At 43.6% G+C, this 20,591-nt stretch overlaps 1 protein-coding gene across 1 annotated transcript in view; it reads left to right on the forward strand.

The window, feature by feature from the left end:
* LOC310800787 (ATP-binding cassette sub-family A member 2-like) overlaps window positions 1–20,384 on the forward strand; it is a gene marked incomplete at both ends in the record, with an annotated part of 116,230 nt that extends 95,846 nt beyond the window's left edge. Inside the window, 2 exons of the mRNA XM_083664710.1 lie at window positions 7,464–7,942; window positions 20,222–20,384. Of these exons, the coding sequence (XP_083520836.1) occupies window positions 7,464–7,942; window positions 20,222–20,384 (642 nt within the window). The remainder of the gene's footprint in view (window positions 1–7,463; window positions 7,943–20,221) is intronic.
* Between the last annotated feature and the right edge of the window lie 207 nt (window positions 20,385–20,591).

Raw genomic sequence — 20,591 nt, forward strand, 5'->3', positions numbered from 1 at the left:
GTTCATAACGTGAGCAGCAGGTGCAAAACAATCATTAAATGAACAAGCATGAGATACTTCATTATATGGAACGTTACAATTGCAAACCCTATATCTGAGTTATTTAGGCCTACTTAGCCTATTGCACAGACGTGTATTTGTTTCTTGTCATTCCAAATTCAATCACATTGTTGCTCTGATTAATATTTCAATTCAAATACATGTCACTCTTGTGTTAGAATGAGTAAATGGGCATTGACACTGTTTTTATATAACCCTTGATCAATTCTCATTAATATTTTATCTTTTCTTTTCTTTTTGTCTGTAGGCTACATACGTGCACTGCCAAGAGTAGCGGCAGCATTATAAACCAGAGATCAAAAACATAAACACACAGTGGCGTCTTTCATGTATGCTACTAGGGCTGGGTCGGTTTGAAAATTTTAAAACCGGTTCGATATTGCCGTCTAAACCGGATCGAACCGGTATACCGATTTTTTTTGTAATAAAAAAAAAAAAAAAAAAAATTTAAGCAGGGCTCCCGTGTGGCCCATAACTGTCTGTAGTGCAACTTCAGTCCACCTGATAGCGATAATACACCTCTAAGCTGGTATTGTCAACCAGCAATGATACTGAATAAAAAGAAGCAGGACACCTGTGTAACAAACACACCCTGTATTTATTTCTCATAACTATTCAGCTCAACTTTTCTTCTAAACATCAAAATAATAAATGAAATAAGACTTCTGCCTATAGTGCAACTTGAGAAAAGGCTAATAAAAACACAAGCAGTGCAATCAGAATGGATTGGCTTACAGCTGAGCTGCCTTATAAACTTCAAAACTCACAAATTCACACAATATAGGGCCTAGGCATGGGTCGGTTTGAACATTTTGAAACCGGTTCGATATTCCCCAAAAAAACGTATCAAAGCGACTGCAGTTGGTGGCGATAATGCACCTCTAAGCTGGTATGCTGCCAACCAGCACGAACACTGAATACAAATAAGCAGAACATTTTAACTGTAACAACACACTGTTTTTATTTCTCATAACTATTCAGCTTAACTTTTCTTCAAACATCAACATAATAAACAAAATAAGACTTTTGCCTACTAGTGCAACTTGAGAAGAGGCTAATACGAACAATAGTGCAATCAGAATGGACTGGCAAATAAAAACTAAAAAAATCTTTTTTTTTTTTTCTTTTTTTTTTTTTAAGTCCCTGGAAACCAGAAATATTTATTTATTATTTAGCATTTTGAGGTCATCACATCACAGGACCATATGTTAATAAGCCACCAGCCAAATTTGAACGATGATGAACATCGCAAAGTATATAAATTTAGGTTTGGCAGTCGTGGCAAAACTAATGAGAATCAATTATTTTTTAGAGTGTATTTTCTCCCGCGGACTGTGTGGGCGTGTCCCGTCTGCAGCAGGTTTTCCGAGAGAGAGAGAGCGCGAGACAGAGGGGGGGAGGGAAACGGAGAAAGAGATTGAGTGGAGACAGAGGGGGGGAGGGAAACGGAGAAAGAGATCGAGTGCTGTGTGTCGAACACAGCACTCGTGCTGTGTGTCCACAGCACGAGTGTGTGTGTGTGTATGTGTGTGTTCGTTGCTCGGAGAGGGAGAGAGAGAGACTTGCTGCTACTGTGTCTGTTTGTGTGTGTGTGTGAGAGAGAGTAACCTCGCGTCACCAGCCTGTGTGTCTCTCTCTGTGCTCTCTCTCTCACTAGTCCCGAGAGAGAGAGAGAGAGAGAGAGAGAGAGAGAGAGAGAGAGAGAGAGAGAGAGAGAGAGAGAGAGAGAGAGAGAGAGAGAGAGAGAGGCATAGCGCTTGGCACGACGGCACACAGAGTGGGAGGGAGACGGACAGCGAGGGAACGCTGTCACTGGGGGCAAAGAACGGACAAAAGGAGGGTGGGTGTATGTCTTATTCATTTGTTTGTTTATAGCTCTTAACACATTGAGTGCCAAGGACGTCTGTGCACGTCCTAAAAAAAAGTAACGAGGAGTGCCAAGGACGTCTGTGGACGTCCTAAAATCATAATTCATATTATTCCATAATTTTGCTGTTTAAGGTCGTACCCAGCCAGTGAGCATGAATCCCTTCAAGGGATCACACGGCGCCACCTTAAACATCTACACGGGAGCTGCGCCACCCACCTCAGATCCTTTACTTTGTGCAGGAGAAAGCGAAAAAAAAGCCGTGATCAAAGGGGAAACCGATGCATGCTGCAGCCAGAGCCTTATAGATTGCTCTGTCTGCAGCTGACAGTTGGCTGCATCCGCGCCCACAACTGAGCTCTTCTGCTTCTGTCCATCCGTCTGCATATAGTTCCTCCACACGATTCCCTGCCAGAAAGGCAGCACCCGAAGCCGAACGGCCAAACCTTTTCCTTCAGTCCCGTAACTCCCGTTTGCCATTTCCTTGTTGCGCTGGGATCCACCCGGGGCAAAAACGGAGGAAGCGAAAACAGACTGTGTGCGTGTGGGGAGGAGCCCGCAGCTCAGAGGGGGGGGGGGGGGGGGGGGGGGGCACGCAGGCTGCACACAGAACCACACCACGCCACCACATCAGAAAACACCAGCCAGAGTCAGTGAATGTGCTTGAAATTAGAGTGCAAAAAGTATTCATAAAAGTGACTTTATCTTGAAAAGTAAAAAAAAAAAGCAGAAAACCCTTGAAAGTGCTCTTCTTTCAGAGGCTGTCATTTCATAATGGAACTGTCTAGAAACAAAATTTCTTCTTTGGAAGAAGCAGGAGTGTCCAATGTTTCATTAGAGTCCAGCCCTGTCAATATAGCCCTAATAGAAAAAATTCTATAGCTGTTTTCAACTGAATGGAAGTGAATCTGGCACAGGCTCCAGACAATTTTACTGAAGCGCTGTGGCACTCAATGTGTTAAGTATGGTGATGTGTGATTGTCTGTCTGACATATTTTGTACATCTATATTGTTAATAAAAAAAATAAAAAAATAAAAAAAGGAGGGTGGGTGCGGATTGCGCGCGTGTACAAAGGTTATATAGAGCTTATGACGTCATAAGCTCCTGCGTTTTAGCACCTCGCGCACTGCTGTCTTCAATGAGGAAGTACTTTGTAGAATCTTGTAGAAAAGTGTCGATTTTAAGGCTTTGGGTTGAAAGTAATTTATAATAATTTCGGAGGCACAAAATTACTAACATAAGACCCTAAATAACATAGTTAGAACGTTTTTGTGGATTTTGGTTTCCAGGGACTTTAAGGTTTTTCCGGTTTGCACGTGATCAAACCGGTTTGGGCTCGTATACCGAACCGAACCGGTAAAACCGGAAATCGACCCATGCCTATATGCTACCAAGCAAAACTGCTGTCTGTCTGACCACAGACAGTAGAAAGAGACGCAGGATAGCCAAGCGAATGTGATTGGATGACCGTTTGACGCTAGGCCAATCACAGGCAGAGAGGGTGCTTCCAGCCTTCGCCATCATCCGAAAAAAAATATTGCTTCCTGTGGAGTCAATGAACCGAAAAATGGACAGCGCCACTTTGCCATTGTGCTCACAGAGTGTATCGTCCTAAAAGGATTCAAGTACTCTGCTGCCACCTATCCTCTCCATGTATTACTGCAGCCTAGATTTTTTATACCGTCGTGGTGCACCGCGGCAAATTACATTACGTTACATTACATTACGTCATTTGGCAGACACTTTTATCCACAGCAACTTACAGTAACACATTTTGTCAACAATAGAGAAATCAACTATGCAACATAATCTATGACAGCTACAACCTTTATCTTTATCTTTATTGTTTATTTAAGCAGGGACAGTACACAATAAATATATGGCACCAGAGATAGCTAAAAGCTAATTTGCATCTGTAGTCCCTGGGCACACAGAGTCCTGTGCGCACACAGTACATATCAAATACAGCAATTAAAAAAAAATCCTAATGTCTAAACAATCAAGATACATGACAAAAAATGATACTTACTATTAGCAAGATAATACATATACAATGCGCATAACAGTAAAATATAACACATAGAGGTAGATAGCAATCCACTAAAATCACACATTGGCAAATGAGGTAGTGGTAAAAAATAAATAATGTCATAGCACAGAAAGAAATAGTATATGAGACCACACCAATGACTATAGGTAGAGCCATATGAAATCCGTGTTAACAGAATCGCGGACGGAATCACGGAATTGACCAATAAAAATGGAATCCACTGTAAAACGTGGAATACTGCAGAATTTGCCATAATTGGGCTGAAATTCAATATATAATGTTAATAAGGTGACGTCTCACACACTCTCTCCCTCACACGCAGCTATACAGTGGACTCTGTCACTCTGCAGTAACGTAACTATAGTTAACGAGTGCATTAACAAGTGCATTCCAAGCATTCCAGCAATAGCGGTGAAGTAGCCTATAACGTTAACGTTAGATGTCAGCTGTGAATGATTCTGCATCGTTAGACCTTCTCACTATTCTATTCAATTCTGTTATGTTGTTCGTTTAAAACGTTAGCATAACGTTAACTACTTGCAGACTGTCTTGATCACGTTAGCTCAATACTTTGTAGACACAGTTTTCAGTGTTGATGTTACTTGCCTTCCTAGTCAAAGCCTTCCGACTGTAGTGATGTCAACAGGGAATGAAAGATGAAAAATATCCACTTTTGCACATGATGGACAAGCTGGAAAAGTTTCAATTGTGGCTGTGTATTCTTATTCAGTTGACACTTGCCGTTTTCAACTCACGTTGACTCATTCAAGTTAGCAAAGATAAACACCACCACTTCCTGTTATAACTTTCAAAATAAAATAGTATTTGAACCATCTTCTTATGTTTGAAGTGAATGTTTTGTTTACAGTTGTTGAGACACAATGAGAAGCTTAAAAGCACTTTACAAACATAAAAATGATATAGAATGTTTTGTACAGTCATCTACTGTATTTCTGACTTGAATCACTTGTTAAAAATTGTGCACTATTACACTGTGTGTAAATTGATTGTTATATCTTATTAAATTGTGGACATTTATTCATCCCCACATATTAGACACTATTTCTGATGGTAAAATGAGCGTAAAAAGCAAAACACAGAATTCATATGGCTCTACTATAGGTGGCCGCAAGACTGACCCTCTCTCAGCCACTTCTTAATAGAGGATTTAAAACCTCTGAGAGTACTGCAGCCTTTAATTACTGCTGGCAGGGTGTTCCACAGCCGCCCGCTTTGACTGTGAAAGCAGATTGACTGAATTTAGTCAATCTAAAAGGCACGCAACAGTCCCCTCTAGTGGAGGCTCTTGTAGTTCTCACACTGGTGTTGCGATTTGTCAATAATTTGTTGAAAGGCGGGGGGGGGGGGGGGGGGGGGGGGGGGCAAGACCATGGAACAGACATTTGCCATCAACAGAAAATTCTCAAGTGTTAGAAAGTTATATTTCTTGATAATGTCACAATGATGATAACTGTTAGGTTTTTTATCCAGGACCTTCAGCGCTTGCTTGAATAGAGTAAAGAGTGGCTGCGTTGTTGTTTTATTGGCCTGGGACCAAGTAGTGGCACAGTAAGACAGATGTGATAAAATGAAAGAATGAAGATACAGTTTCGCCACATCTGTGTTCAGCTGACATCGAATTAATCTAAATTGCCGAAGATTACGTTTGACAGTCCCTGCAGTTTTCTTTATCTGCTTTTTGAACGAGAGGTTGCTATCTAAAATAATACCCAGGTATTTAAACTCCTGGACAACCTCCACTCTCTGACCCTTTGAAGGAATAGAGTGGTAAAGTTTTTTTGTGTGTGGAAAGGAATGAGAGAAGAGAGACAGGTCTGTAGTTCTGAATAGCAGTAGGGTCAAGGGAGGGTTTCTTAAGCAGAGGCTTGACTCTAGCAGTCTTTAGAGTAGCCAAAACAAGACCTGAGGACAGAAAGGAGTTGAGAGTAGTGAGGAAGGGAGATAGGTCAGGTGAGATGGTTTGGAGGAGAGAGGAGGAGGTGGGAAGGGAGAATGTTATAAAGTGGTGGTCGGATGAGTCACAGTGAGGAAGAGGAGTCACAGACAGTGAAGTTGGAGAGAGGTAGAGGTCGAAGGATGAGAAGAAGTTAAGGAAAGGCAGAGATTGCAAGGTTACCTTGGTCTGGATGTTGAAATCGCCCAGATTTGGGCTGAGGTTACAGGGATGAGCAAAAGCCACATAGTTAGGTAGATGAGCAAGTAGTTAGACAAAGAGAAGTAACAAAAACTCTATTCTCTGGCCTACCCTCGATGGACTCCCACAGATAGACTCCCTTTGTGCCCAGAGTCTTCATGCCCAGAGGCTGCTGCTAGAGCTGCCGCTCTAGACTGACTATGCTGAGAAATACTGGTTCAACAGGGAGTCAGGCCACACCTTCCAGCAATCAGCGTCTAACCACAGTGGCTGGCCACCTCAGGCCAGGCTGTGAGCAATGAACAGGTTTTAAACAGGTCAAGTATCACTGGTTAGGAATATCTACACACTTCAAACTAACAGAGAGAAAAAACAAGACATATAAAACTTACAAACAAAGTTTCAGCAAGAAAGTGCAGCACAGAAGAAAGCTCTTTGCAACACAAAATGTTGCAAATGGCGATGTTGGTTACTCCTGAAACACCAAACATCTGTACATCTGATGCGGTATTTTTATTTTATTTTATTTTAATACCGCTTCCAGCACCTTTAACATTTTGAACTTCAGCAGAAGATTAAGTTGTTTGTCAAATAATATTGTAGAGGGCTGGTTTGTGTGGGGTTTATTTATCCATACATTAAGACTGATTAAGACATTAAGATTTAAGACTGTATAGTCTTGAACGTCTCTCTGCGTAGTGCTAGTCACGTGTTGTATTCCTCCGGGGATTGAATGGGAGAGGGCAGAGGAACTGAAGGGAGTTGTTGTGGAGCAGGAGAAGAGGTCGGTGGTGTGAAGCTAAGGAGAGAGAGCTAGCGGGGTTTTGCGGGATTGGCGTAGGATTTGGCGTGACTGCGGCCAAGCCATCAGCAGCTGTACGTCTTGGAAATTAAGTGCAGAAATGGAATCCGCCTTGAGTTGATTATTGATTATTGATAACGTTACAATATGTTACAATACGTTTACAATATGACTCAGAAACGCATGGAGGGGATGTAAAGGAGCACGCCAACATTTTGGGAGATTCACCTATTTGCCATATTCCCGATAGTAAGACAAGAAGAATCAGAATCAGCTTTATTGGCCAAGTATGTTTACATACAAACCGCTCCTCGGCTGGCGCCTCGGACCGGTTCACGCCTCTCGCGTCGTCCCTTAAAAAGTGATAATGGACACCTCGTCGTGCATTAACCCTTACTTATTATTTCATAATGTGGTGAGTACACCAGTGTGCTAAGCAAACTAGCAGGAATCCAGTCCTACTAATGCATGAAACAATGTCATCACATTTCATCTAGCATGTGGCTGCTCTTCTTCTCCCTCCTCCAGGAGTCCTCTCAGCATGGGGAGCCTGATAGTGTCTGCAGCAGCAGCATTTCCAGCAGTGTTACTGGGGGGGACATGGTCCTCTGCCTGGCTGCCATCCACAAGCTGGTGGAGTACATCCAGCTCAACTTCACCCAGGCTGACAAACCCCCCTCCTCCAGGGAGGCTGACAGAGCCCCCTCATCCGGGGAGGCTGTAGAGGTGGAAGTCTGTGCTGTTTGCCTTCATAAGTCTGGAGGGGACGTGGCTGAGTTTGGCCTGAGCTTTGGGAACATCCCGATCTTTGGGGACCCAGAGGGAAGGCCAAAGGGCAGCCGGAGGAGGAGGAGACCTACGGGGCCCGTCCTGGAGGTGGGCTGCCTCTGGGTGACGGAGGTGAGGAAGAGGAGCCCGGCCGCCTGCTGTGGAGCCATCAAACTCCGAGACGAACTCCTGTCCCTCAATGGACAGCTGATGGTTGGAGTGGACGTCAGCGGAGCCAGGTAGGATCACTTCTGGTGTAACTGAAAAATATTGCAATATTTCCCGAATAGCCTACCCCCCCTTTTTTTTGGTAAACAGTTAGATAAACAGACAGTTTTGCCAGTCTGCCCTGCTGCCGACCCTCATTCCACCACTCACTGTATATTATCGCTACAGGTAAGAGTGTCTTATTTGTTGCTGCAAAGGGAGAGAGAACAAGGAAGTGTAGAGCACATCAACCTCTCAGTCCTTTATTCATAATATTCACCCCCCCCCCCCCCCAGTATTTTGAAAATAAGTGTTACAGAAGTTTGACAAATGAACACAGTATACACCTTATGTTCAGACCTTACAGCTGGGTCAAATGGGTGCGGCTACATAAGGTGAATACATACTGTAATAACTCAATGCTAGACACAAACAAAGATAATAGCACACTCTCAAGCTAAGGTTTTAAGCAAACTCAAATTTGAGACTTCTGTGCTCAAACTCTGAGTGGATTTACTCTTAAAGTCGAGCTGAACCCAAAAATGACTTTTATTTTATTTTAGTTCAAATACCTGGGTATGCAGTGCACCTACGGTATTTAATAATGTATGCAAACAAAATCACAACAATCTACCGGTAATTTCTTTAGTTTTTCACACTTTTTCACATCAAAAGTTCATTTTTCAAGATTTCATTGATAACAGTAATGTACAGTTTGCTGACGTCACCTAGTACTATCAAATTTCTACCCCATTTCAACCAATCATATCACGACATGCAGCTGTCAATCAAATCTTCATTTCTGGATAATTTTCTCTTCCAAATGAAGTAGAAAATGGCGCCTAGTGCCTGTCATCTGGCAGAATTCCTATCCCATAAACTAACTACTAACTTGGCCAATTGTTAGAAACATGAACAAAAAACAAAAACTATAATCTCTGAGAATGCAAAGAAATGTAACTGGCTCGTTAAAACGCGCATTCCAGGGATATCGTAGCGATAATGGCGTGCGCATCCGAGAGCTTGGTTGTTAGGGGTCGCACTTCGGAGATTCTAGGCCGACGTGCTGCACTCTCCGCTCAGCAACACGAAGGCAGCTGGCTGCCTGCGGGTCGCTGAGCTCCACTCAGCCACTAACCTCCCGTCAAAAGGGTCTTCCCGAGGGGAGCGCCACAACACACTGAATCCCACTCGATTTGGAGGCGGAACACGCCAGGATTGGCCAAAGCCCAATCCAGTCCCCAGAATTGTCAAATAAAATCATCGACATGATACTATGACCCGCCTCTCAACCTGTCATCTTAGACAAACTATGTTTTCAGTCTGAAACGGACGCATTATGCACGTGACGAACAGGTTCAGTTCGACTTTAAGTATGTAAATCACTCTCAGGAAAGTGAAGAATTTACTGTGGTTGTGTCAGCATACTTGCCTCCATGCACCGAAGGGTCTTGCAATGCTGCGGTGTAGCACTGACTCTATTGCAGTGGATTGGGCGTGATCGACCCTTCCGCGGGCAACGTTGCAGACAGAGTAGGAAGGCTGATCCGTGAGCGGCTGCTTCTGGGATGCGGGTCGGGGGCTTAATCGGCCTCGGCTGGGTCTACTGGGCGAGGGTGTATGATGTTGAACAGACCCGAAACACCTTACGACCCCAGTTAACATCACTGCTGACGCCTCCCAGCGCATGCTGAAGTATGTATATTTGTAACGTGCAAGCAAAAATTAACATAAAAAAAGATTCCCATTTCAGACGGTCACAGACAGTCAAATAGCGCATTTTAATGTTCTTGGTTAACCGATTAATGATCGGTTAATGCGGGTTGGTTGTGGTCAATTTAGTTTTTTCATTTTCGCCATCCCTACTAGCAACCAAAGAATATAGCCAACCCCCGACACGGGAGAAACCGTGAGGGCCGATGCAACACTCCAGCGGAAGTCGGACTCGGTCCATTGATGCAGCGCATCTGGCCAGTCGTCTGCATTGGCGGTGTTCTACAGCGGTGCAAACATTGGTTGGATTTTAAGCACTAGATTTATGGGAATTGATGAAATGATGCACAATACCCTGCAGCAAATCTCAGACCTCTCAATGGTTTAAAAAATATCACACAGGAGAATGGATGTTGAATTAGATCCTAATGTGTTCTTCAACTTCCGCCCAGCAGATGCCACTAAAAGACTATGGTCCACTGTCTCTGTCTCTCAGTCCAACATGCTGCCTGGTGTAAGGGGCTGTCTCACTGATCAGTACAGTAAGGAGACAACATGCCAACAAGCCTTTGCTCATAATGCTGCTACTTCTTAGCGAAAGGACGAACGCCATTGTATAGTATAAATGCAATAAGAAAAATGACCTGGGAAACCTCCAGTCATCTCAACAGTGTGATGATACACATTGCATATACATTACATATCAGTAATAGTACAATTAGTAAAAGAGAGAAAAGGAAAAATAAATGATTAATGTAAAAGTTAGTACATGTGTGAGCATCCTGCACAATCACACATGGTCACAAGACTGGTTAATTCTCAGCCACGCCTTCAGATGGCCCTTGAAGGTGGCCAAGCTGGAGCTACCCCTTATAGAGGGAGGTAGGCTGTTCCATACAGCGCTTCCTTTAAAGCCTAGCTCCTCATTGCGTGGCTCTCGAAGCTTTAGTTGGCGGCTCTAAATTTTTTTTTTTTTTTTTTAAGATTTCATCCCCCCTGCTCTCCCCAAAATGTCAATAAACCTTTATGGCATATTATTACAATACAACAATACTGGTGTTGACAGTAATAGAAGGTGCCAAATCATTCAAAACAATAAGCATTTTGCTTTTAGGAGTATTGTGCCAGCGTGCAGCGCTGTTCCAAAACGTGTCAACGTGTGTCGTTGCCTGGGAAACGCACATCCCATAATACAACTGTTCACATCGCATCCCATAATAGTATGATGATACTAGGGATGCCATTGCGAACATAGATGTGAACAGGTTAGATAAAACTTCAGCGTCGCCAGCGATGGCCCCCACCGTTGCGGTCGGGGTACGTTTCGAAATCCCTCCAGGCCTGAAAGATTTTCTGTGTGTGTGTGTGTGTGTGTGTGTGTGTGTGTGTGTGTGTGTGTGTGTGTGTGTGTGTGTGTGTGTGTGTGTGTGTGTGTGTGGAAAACAATCAAACAAAAAAATGGTAGGCAGATGTGCTTGGTTGGGGTGGCTTTTGGTGTTTTGCGGTAAAAGTGGCTCTCCTATTGACTTTGTCCTGCCAGTGCTGCTCTCATCGAAGAAATAGTGAGGATCACTGCTTTAAAGGATAGCACGTTTTGACCAAACAGGGTTCTTCTGAGCGGAACTTCACAATCCCTGTTGGTGATGGCTCTAGTTAGCCGGGTCGGATTGGCAGTAGATCTATATTTAATCAAGGTTAAAAGAGGTGGAGACGCTAGGCCATGCAGGACTTTGTATATCAAGCAGGCAGAGGTGAATTTCCTGAAGTTGTCAAAGCTTAGCATGTTGAATTTGGTTAGAATATTGCAGTGATGATAGGTGAAGGGTTTTTTATCTAGGATTTTTAATGCTTTTTTGTAAAGTGATTCGATTGGTTTAAGAATTGTTGAGCCTGTCATAGACCAACTGGTTAAGCAGTAGCTCATATGTGAGAGTATCATGGAATGCAGGAACATCAGAGCAGCACTATTAGATAAGGAACACCTTATTTGTCTAAAATTACATGAATTAAATTTAATCGTTTTCGAGATCATTTTGACATGACTCCTGAACAAGAGTGTGGAGTCTAACATAACACCTAAGTATTTGAATTAATTTACAACATTCAATTCCTCACCTCCCTGATGATCATTGGTTTCATTTTGTGCAAAATGTGCTCTCATGTGCGGCATTTCCCCCACTTGACTCTTTTGGATGGGAGTTATGAACGCTTCTCCTCCAACCCCCACTACCTGTTCTCCTCCAACCCCCACTACCTGTTCTCCTCCAACCCCCACTACCTCCTCCAACCCCCACTACCTCCTCCAACCCCCACTACCTGTTCTCCTCCAACCCCCACTACCTCCTCTAACCCCCACTACCTCCTCCAACCCCCACTACCTCCTCCAACCTCCCACTACCTCCTCCAACCCCCACTACCTCCTCCAACCCCAACTACCTCCTCCAACCCCCACTACCTCCTCTAACCCCCCTACCTCCTCCAACCCCCACTACCTCCTCCAACCCCCACTACCTCCTCTAACCCCCACTACCTCCTCCAACCCCCACTACCTCCTCCAACCCCCACTACCTCCTCCAACCCCCACTATCTGGCCTTGGAATGTGTGGAATGCCAAGTAAGTGCTGCCTGGCTAAAGTAGGGAATAACTGAATGAAAGTCATGTTTCTTCTGTGTGGTAAAAGAGTCACTCAGCTGGCGTGCTCTGTACATATTGTACCCTAACCCTACCACTGTGTGTGTGTGTGTGTGTGTGTGTGTGTGTGTGTGTGTGTGTGTGTGTGTGTGTGTGTGTGTGCGTGCGTGCTCTGTACATACTGTACGTACATTTACCTTTGTATGCAAGGTGCTCTTGGAGGGGGGACAATTGACAAAAAAGGGGCTTGTAATAGCATGGTCTCTTTACCAATGCACACAAGTTTAGGAAGGGAGATAGTTTAAGGAAGGAAGGAAAGAAAACTGTTGATTCAAGATTCAAGATTTTTATTGTCACTCGGTAGTACAAGTATGCATGTGTGAAATTCTTATGCTGTGGGCTCCGTTACAGACAAAAGTCTGTATTTCTGCTGTAAGTCTGCATTTCAGCCAAATGGCCTTTGTCATAACCTGACGCTGCCAGATGGACGGTATACCTCCACATAGGTTTCACTAAACCAGTCGATCTGGGAATGAAGTCACCAGACCCGCTGACGGAGGCGGGCACTTTTTCCAAGCTACTTGGCAGGTGATTGGATGACCCATCTGGCTATCACCGCTGGTGGGTGTTAACTTCAACCAATCAGATCGCCGAAGGTGCCTGTGGATGATCTCCGTGGTATTCATTGATTGAGTCCTCACGGTCGTAAAGTCACCTTCGAAGCATTTAGTTAGATTATAACAAACTAGTTGTGTGGCTTAGCCTTCCCAAATGTTGAGGGTCGTTTTTTAGAATTTAATACATAGAATTGGGAACGTTACATTCAATTTCATTCAGACTGCCTGTCACTTCCGCGGCGGCAGCCATGTTGACGAGTGAAAAGAACTACAAAGACCATGTACCCACTACTTGCCCAGACGAGCCTAAGCCCGCCTACGGCCGCCGCTGATTCGTCGGGCCGGCATGGCTCGACCAATCATCTTAACTGCCTGTGCGGGTCCAGACCGTCACGGAGAACCAAATGAAATGTGAGTTCACGTGACGGGCGGTTTACCAGGCTACCTTTGTCAGGCCAGAGTCTGATTGAACAGGTGTGCTGTGAAGAAATAGGGCTATGTGCTTCCAGTTGTAAAACAAACAAACAAAATGAATTTAAATTAAAGTAAGCCAGGGGCGGCTGTAGCTCAGGAGGTAGAGCGGGTCGTCCACTAATCGCCTTGGATAAAAGAGGTCGGTGGTTCGATTCCCGCCTCCTCCAGTCCGCATGTCGAAGTGTCCTTGGGCAAGATACTGAACCCCAAATTGCTCCTGATGGTGTGCCAGCACCCTGCGTGGTAACCTGCCGCCATCGGTGTGTGAATGGGTGAATGTACCAACTGACTGTAAAGCGCTTTGGATAAAAGCGCTATATAAATGCAGGCCATTTACCATTTACCATAAGCCCAAAAATACAAGGTGGTCGTGCAGTACAACCCATGGTCAATTTGTTGAGATATAACAACTTGACTGCCTCACAGGTGGTCTTTCATTTCATTTTAGCGATAGCCGTGGCTGAACGAACAAGATATTTTAACCATTTTTTGTGGGGGAAATCATCAGACAAATTATTATTCAAAGTAGAGTATTTATATATGTTAAAATATGGCTTTAGGGGGTCTTTAAGGAAACTGGTCTGTTTAACTCTCCTATTCTTGCATAAAATGTAATCATCAACCAAACTATTAGCCTATTCATTATATTTATTGGATTGGTGCGGCTTCCTTCACTGCTCAAAACAATATTACTCTCCTCACTCGCTAAATGTATAATAGTGGTTTTCTGGCATCTAGTAGAGCTGAATATTGCATTTAGTGCAAGCAGCAACTGCGCGAGCACCGGCTATCTTCTTTTCCTCCTCTGATTGGTTGCGCTCATGAAAGGTCAGTGACACGTAGGTCAGCGTTGAGATATTTTGAACTCTGGGCAAAAGTGTCAAAATCGAGCTGTGCGTCACCAAGGTTAGTGCTGCCACCTAGTGGAGCAGAAACGCTGTCCCCCACAGCCGGGCACAGATCATGTGTAGGGGCCTTAACCCTAACCCTATATTTTTTTATATGATATATTTTTTATTTCATTAACAGAGCATGTGAACATGTGAACTTGCTAAACTTGGACATAAAGGAAATTGATAATCCATCCACAAAAACATTTCAGCAAATTACTCAAAAGCAGATTGCCAACATTTTCTCCCCCCTTACTCATCAGAAGTATTTGCATGCATAACACATTTGTTGAGACAAAATGTGATGAGCAACAACAGAAGAAATCAATCCACAAGCTATTACCGTAATGCTAAGCTGTGAAAAATGCTAACTTATCTGTAAAGGGGAGACTTGTGGTACCCATTGAACCACTTTTCATTCAAATAAATTGAGCTGAGAGGTCAAGGGGCCCCTTTGAAATAGTTTTCCCTCGCCCAAATTCAACCTAGGTTTGGAGCGTTATTTAGTCCCCTTGCCGACAAGCTAGCATAATATGCTATGCTTGCCAATGGGTCCCTTAGGTCTTCTAGTTTCTTCTGATAACAGGATCTCCACTGTAGCTTTAAAACTGGCCCTGCTACAGCCATTTGATTGACCGCTCACTGCCCACCTGCAGTACCTCCACGGCCCACTAGTGGGCCAAAGCCCACAGTTTGGGAATCACTGGTATAGAGCAAACAACTAATAGATTAGTCGAGAAAATAATCGACAGTGGAAATAAAGGTTAGTTGCAGCCCTAGACTGTCCACAGAGTCCATACGGGCTCTCCTCTCCGCTGCTGCTCTGAGGGATTAAAGAAGGATGGACTCAGGGGATTCTAACAGCGGATTACAGCAGATTAACTCTGAGCTCCAGGCAGAACAATGACAGCACTGTCACCATCACAGCTTCAGGTAGGCTGACTAATGCATACTGCAGTTTTTATTTATATAGCATGTTTTCATATATGTAATGCAATTCAAAGTGAAAAAGAGATGGCATACAATGAAAAGTCATAACATAATTTGTTAATTCATTGTATACTGTATATTTTGTATATTGTATTTGTATATACTTATTTTACTTATTTTCTATTGACTTATTTTATATTTTTACCTATTTTCTGTGATATTGTTGTTATGGTTAATTTATCTCCCTGTCTCTTAACTGCACTGATGAGGAGTAGCACTCATAATGGCTGAGTTTCCCAACAAAGAAGCTTCTTAAGAGTTAAGAAGCTTCTTAAGGAGTTAAGAAGCTTCTTAAGGAGTTAAGAAGGCTCCAAAGAAGTGTTTCCCAAACGCCTTCTTAACAGTCGAGAAAAATAAAAAAAATAGAAGGCTCTTAAGAAGCATCTTAACTGGAGCGGCTCACTTGATGGCACTCTGAGCCCAGCAGTGGGCCACGACTCAATGGTTGAGAAACACTGTTAACACCTAATCATGGTCATGTTAAACTTTATTAAACATTATTTATTTCAGACATGGACTGCAGTTCAAATTGCTTTATATACACAGCATACAACAAAACAGAGAAACACTACAGAATTTAAGCGACCTTGGGTTCTGTGAAAGGTGCTATATAAATCCACAACATTATAAAAGGAATCCATTCTGATTAGAGGAATATAGCCTACGGTAAAACATTTAAAACACAAGCAACCATACATACAGAGGAGATTTTCAAGTGTTCCCTAATTTTAAACACTAAAGGGTACATGAAAGAAAGGAAAAAGGGAAAAACACAAGAGGAACAGTGGACACAAGTATCTCCTTTTGCCTGACGCGGCTGGATCTGCCAGTGTTTTGTCATTAAGAAGGTGTTAAGAAGGCTCCAGACCCTTCTTACAAAACCTTCTTAACGAAAGATCATCTTAGCACTAAGAAGCTTTTGGGAAACGCAGCCTTCTTAACGGAGGATAATTGGAAGATAATTTTAGGCTAAGAAGCAATCGGGAAACGCGTTGGCTTCGTTGGCTTCTTACGGGAGCCTTAAGAAGGGTCAAAGAAGCTTCTTGGCGCTAAGAAGCTTTTGGGAAACGCATGCCTTCGTAAAGAAGCAATTGGGAAACGCGTTTGCTTCTTAAGGGGGCCTTAAGAAGGGTTGAATTAGCTTCTTAGCGCAAAGAAGCTTTTGGGAAACCCAGCCAATGTCATTGTATCATGTCTTGTCTCTCTCTCTCTCTCTCTCACTCTCACACACACACACACACACACACACACACACACACACACAGTTTCACACACACACACACACACACACACACACACACACAAGGGTCTTTCACACCGGCCATGAAAGCCGAAAAATGCGCGGAAATTAGGATTCGCGGCTCCGATGTGAAAGGCATGAACGCGCGTTGGTGGGTAATTCTTGTACGCCTTTTGTCCCGGCACCAAAGGTTGTCACATCGCCGTATTGGCGGACAACCCGCCTCCACTTGAAAGGTCGTCGCAGCGAGCCGGAAAAGGTGCGAATGGTCAGCTCATTCATAAAAAAATTACAGGGGAAATCACCTCATGTATCAAGAAAGTGACGAGTGAAAGTAAAAAAAGTAGACTGATAGACAGACCTATCTCCACACACCACACTGTGCGAGGCAGCGCTTCATACGAATCGCTCATAAGATCGTGGTGTTTTTGCAATGTCAGCGTAGGTAATTATTATGTATATTAACTTTATTACAACTTTGGCATGACAATATCTGCTGCTTTACCTTAACACAGTGTGAGTGTTACAGTTACAACAGCCAACTAGTCCGCTGCTCTCGCTTCAGGCAGCCTCGCACTGTCCCCCTGTCTAGTGCAGGCTGCGGCTGAACAGAAAGCACTGAGGTGAGGTGTCAAGATTTCATCTCTGAGCTCTCTGATAGGCTATTGCTTGATGTGTAACCAATCAGATAGCGCTGTGGGCGGGACATTGCTCCAGACACAGAACTACTGTAGGAGGGGATTCTTCCAGGTGCAGCAGCCGCAAATTAGCGCATTTTTTTATTAAGTTATGATATCGGCAAACAGCCAATGAAAATGCCGATACAGATCTCCTCAGCGGACTAGGAGAAGGAGGAAAGTCTGTTGTTGAATTGAATTCGTTCATCATACAGTAGCCTAGGCTACACTAACCTATGAAAATATTAATTTGGGCTAGGAGGAGCTGGAAATCCCTCTGCTCGCCTTTCAATGCGGGAGCGGGGGATTTCACCTGAAAGTACAGAGCAGCACGGTAATGTGGCCGTGCTGCTTGGCTCGTGTGAAAGCAATTTCTGTGGCGAGGCGGCTGGCTTTACGGGACTCCTAAACGGCTATTTTTCCGCGATCTGTGTATGAAAGAGCCTACAGTTTCTCCCAAATCCTGGTGAGTCTTCCCAAAACCTCGCCTACAAACACACAGAGTCACTTATAGAAGTGGCTGGCACCGCTTAAAAATGCTATTTTAGAGCCACAATACCATTATAAATATCAACAACTAGCCAACAGATATCAAAGCTGGTGGGCTTTATGGAAGAGCGTGACTCAAACTGGCTGACCGTTACATCAAACTGGTCATTCAGTGGTACATAAGTAATGTAGCGCACAGCATCTTCTCTTGGTTTATAGGCAGGTCGCTGACATCTCCAAGGTGCTTACCGCCACCTGCTGTACAAGTAGTTTACTTGTACATGCAATGAACATCATCCATCCGTTTTATAATTCTGTCCATTTTCTGATGGATCAGTGTGGCCATGGCCTTATAGGCTATATATTTGAGAGATAACTTTTGTGGGGAGAAATACATTGAAAACAAGTCAGATATGACTTGAATGCCATTTATAAAATTGCTTTTTCCCGCGTTTAACGTGACCACGATCACTATTTGGCAGCCGACTTTTGGGCGTTGTGCAAACAGGTGCTCACTTTTTGGCACATCGCAAGCCCACGCTTTCTAACCCTATCGCCAGAATAATGCATAGAAAGTTTTTTTCATGGAGTGGAGAATTGCTTTCTGAAATATATCTCTGATGTAGGGTTAGGGTTATGTAGGTGATGGGTTAGGGACTGATGTAGTCTACATTGAAAAAAACTATGAAAACTCTGTCTCGCATAAACACTGCGATTCCTGCAACACACTACATCAGGGATACTCAACTTGCTTTGCCCGGAGGCCACTTATGCAAAATGACAGGAGGCCAGGGGCTAGTTAATAAACAAACATTAATAATATACAATTTTCTGTAGCGGATTGTAGGTATTTAGGGTGTCAGCCGGAGTTTAGTCTAACAATTTTGTGCACACAGGATAGGTTAAGTTAAGTTTGTTAGTACATATAAGTACCTGGGTGGTGAGCAGGTGGCAATATTTGAGAATTTAGCTGGAGCTCAGTCCAACTTTATAGTTTTCATTGTGAATTAGAAAATGGCCAGGGAGCCACTTGGCACCCTATCATGGGCCGCAAGTTAAGTATCACTGCACTACATCATATCACTACTCTACACTGGAGGATGTCCTCATGTGTGAACACACAACAATGGCTCTTGTCTGAAAGGGTAACAGGGAATGTCCAGACCTGATTCAACGGACAGAGTCCAGAGTTCATGTCTGAAAGTGGCTTATGTCTTGGTGAAAGCAGCCAAGCTTATTTAGTCCATCTCAGAGGGTGTGAAGTCTCAGATGGTGTGAAGTCTATCTTATTTAGTCCATCTCAGATGGTGTGAAGTCTATCTTATTTAGTCCATCTCAGATGGTGTGAAGTCTAGCTTATTTAGTCCATCTCAGATGGTGTGAAGTCTAACCTTGAAGAAGGCTTGCACCTCATGCTTGTTTTCTTGTTATTTGGCTTTGTCAGAGGTGTTGAGTGCTCCTTCAGAAACAGGTTGAGACCTGAACCTGTTTTAACATGCAGCCCTCCCTCCCTCCAACAGGGAGACAGAAAGAGAGAGCGGGATCGTTGCTCTGACTCGCCCCACTCTTTTCAACATCAAAAGTCATGTGGTGGTGTGCAGTACTCAATCAAATCTAACAACCAAATCATGCTGGACTTAATGTTTAGCTTTGAAAGAACCTTTGTCCTTTAAAAGCTCTTTAAAAAAAGAACATTGTTTTATAGCTGTAATGTGAGATGGTGTCAGCAGAGGGACTTAGGACCTCCCTTAATGACGACTACCCAAAACGCATGCTTTTTCTCCTGCTCAGGTTTTTACACTGTCAAACAGAGGTCCTGTGTCTGAGGCGTGCTGTTGGATAAATGAGCTGGAGTTTGAGGACTGGCTTTCATTGTAACGGGGGTAGAAATGATCCTGAATAGAGAGCTTAATTGAATCAGTGGATGGAGTTCAGAAGCTCATCAGCCTTGGTTTTGGCGTAACACTGTTGACACTGCACTCACACCTCCTTTGGAGATGTAATATACTTCGCAAAGTAAGTAAAGCTGATTCCTATTCAATACAGGTCAGTTAAATGTTGCCTTGATAAATATACTCGTCATTTTTGTTCTATCCTCAAATTGTAATGTCTACTTTTGGAGGCTGTTGCTCCTTTTCTGTATTGGGAACAACTTCTGCCCCCACTGTCTAAAAATGGGGGCATTTACAAAAAAGTGGGGGGGGGGGCACTTTAAAAAAATATAAATGAGTGCATAAGGTTGCTAAAGCGTAGTGTGAACAACAGTGCTGCTTGTGTGAGTGTGTGCTTCTGGCAACCAGCTTGTGTGTGTGTGTGTGTGTGTGTGTGTGTGTGTGTGTGTGTGTTCTTCTGGCAACCAGCTTGCAGGTGCTGAGTGTGTGTTAGAGATGGAAAATTAATTGAATGAAAAATCTTGGGGGCAATTTTGGCCCTTAAGTTCTGCAGTTGCTTTGAATTGTGTCTTTTGCTCCTTGGTCTCTGGAACAAAAGCCAAAGCCTTTCCTCCCCTGTGTGTCTGGCAGGAAGACATTAGCACAGTTATCTGGGGTGGGACATGTGGAGCTCTTGCTTAATCTCCAAATACCTCAGGGAGAAGACCCACCTCATCGAGCACAACAACTCAAAGGAGCTGGGCCAACAACTCAAACAACAACTCAACAACTCAAAGGAGCTGGGCCAACAACTCAAACAACAACTCAACAACTCAAAGGAGCTGGGCCAAAGGGATAGGGAGCATTCCTGGGCCAGATGAAGTTCTTAATGTGATGTTGCCATATGTTCACGCTGCTATCTGGTGCCAGTGCAGACTGCTGTTTTGGCATGTCTGAGAGCAGGATGTTATTTAAGAAGGAATTAGTCACAAATGATTTGACACATTGTAGGTTGATGTTGGACATTTTGGATGAGTGCTTGAGACTTTGTTTTCCACCACCATTGTCAAAACATCAAATGACTGAAT

This window comes from Poromitra crassiceps (assembly GCF_964638095.1).
Source record: "Poromitra crassiceps genome assembly, contig: HAP1_SCAFFOLD_72, whole genome shotgun sequence".
Classification (NCBI taxonomy): Eukaryota; Metazoa; Chordata; class Actinopteri; order Beryciformes; family Melamphaidae; genus Poromitra; species Poromitra crassiceps.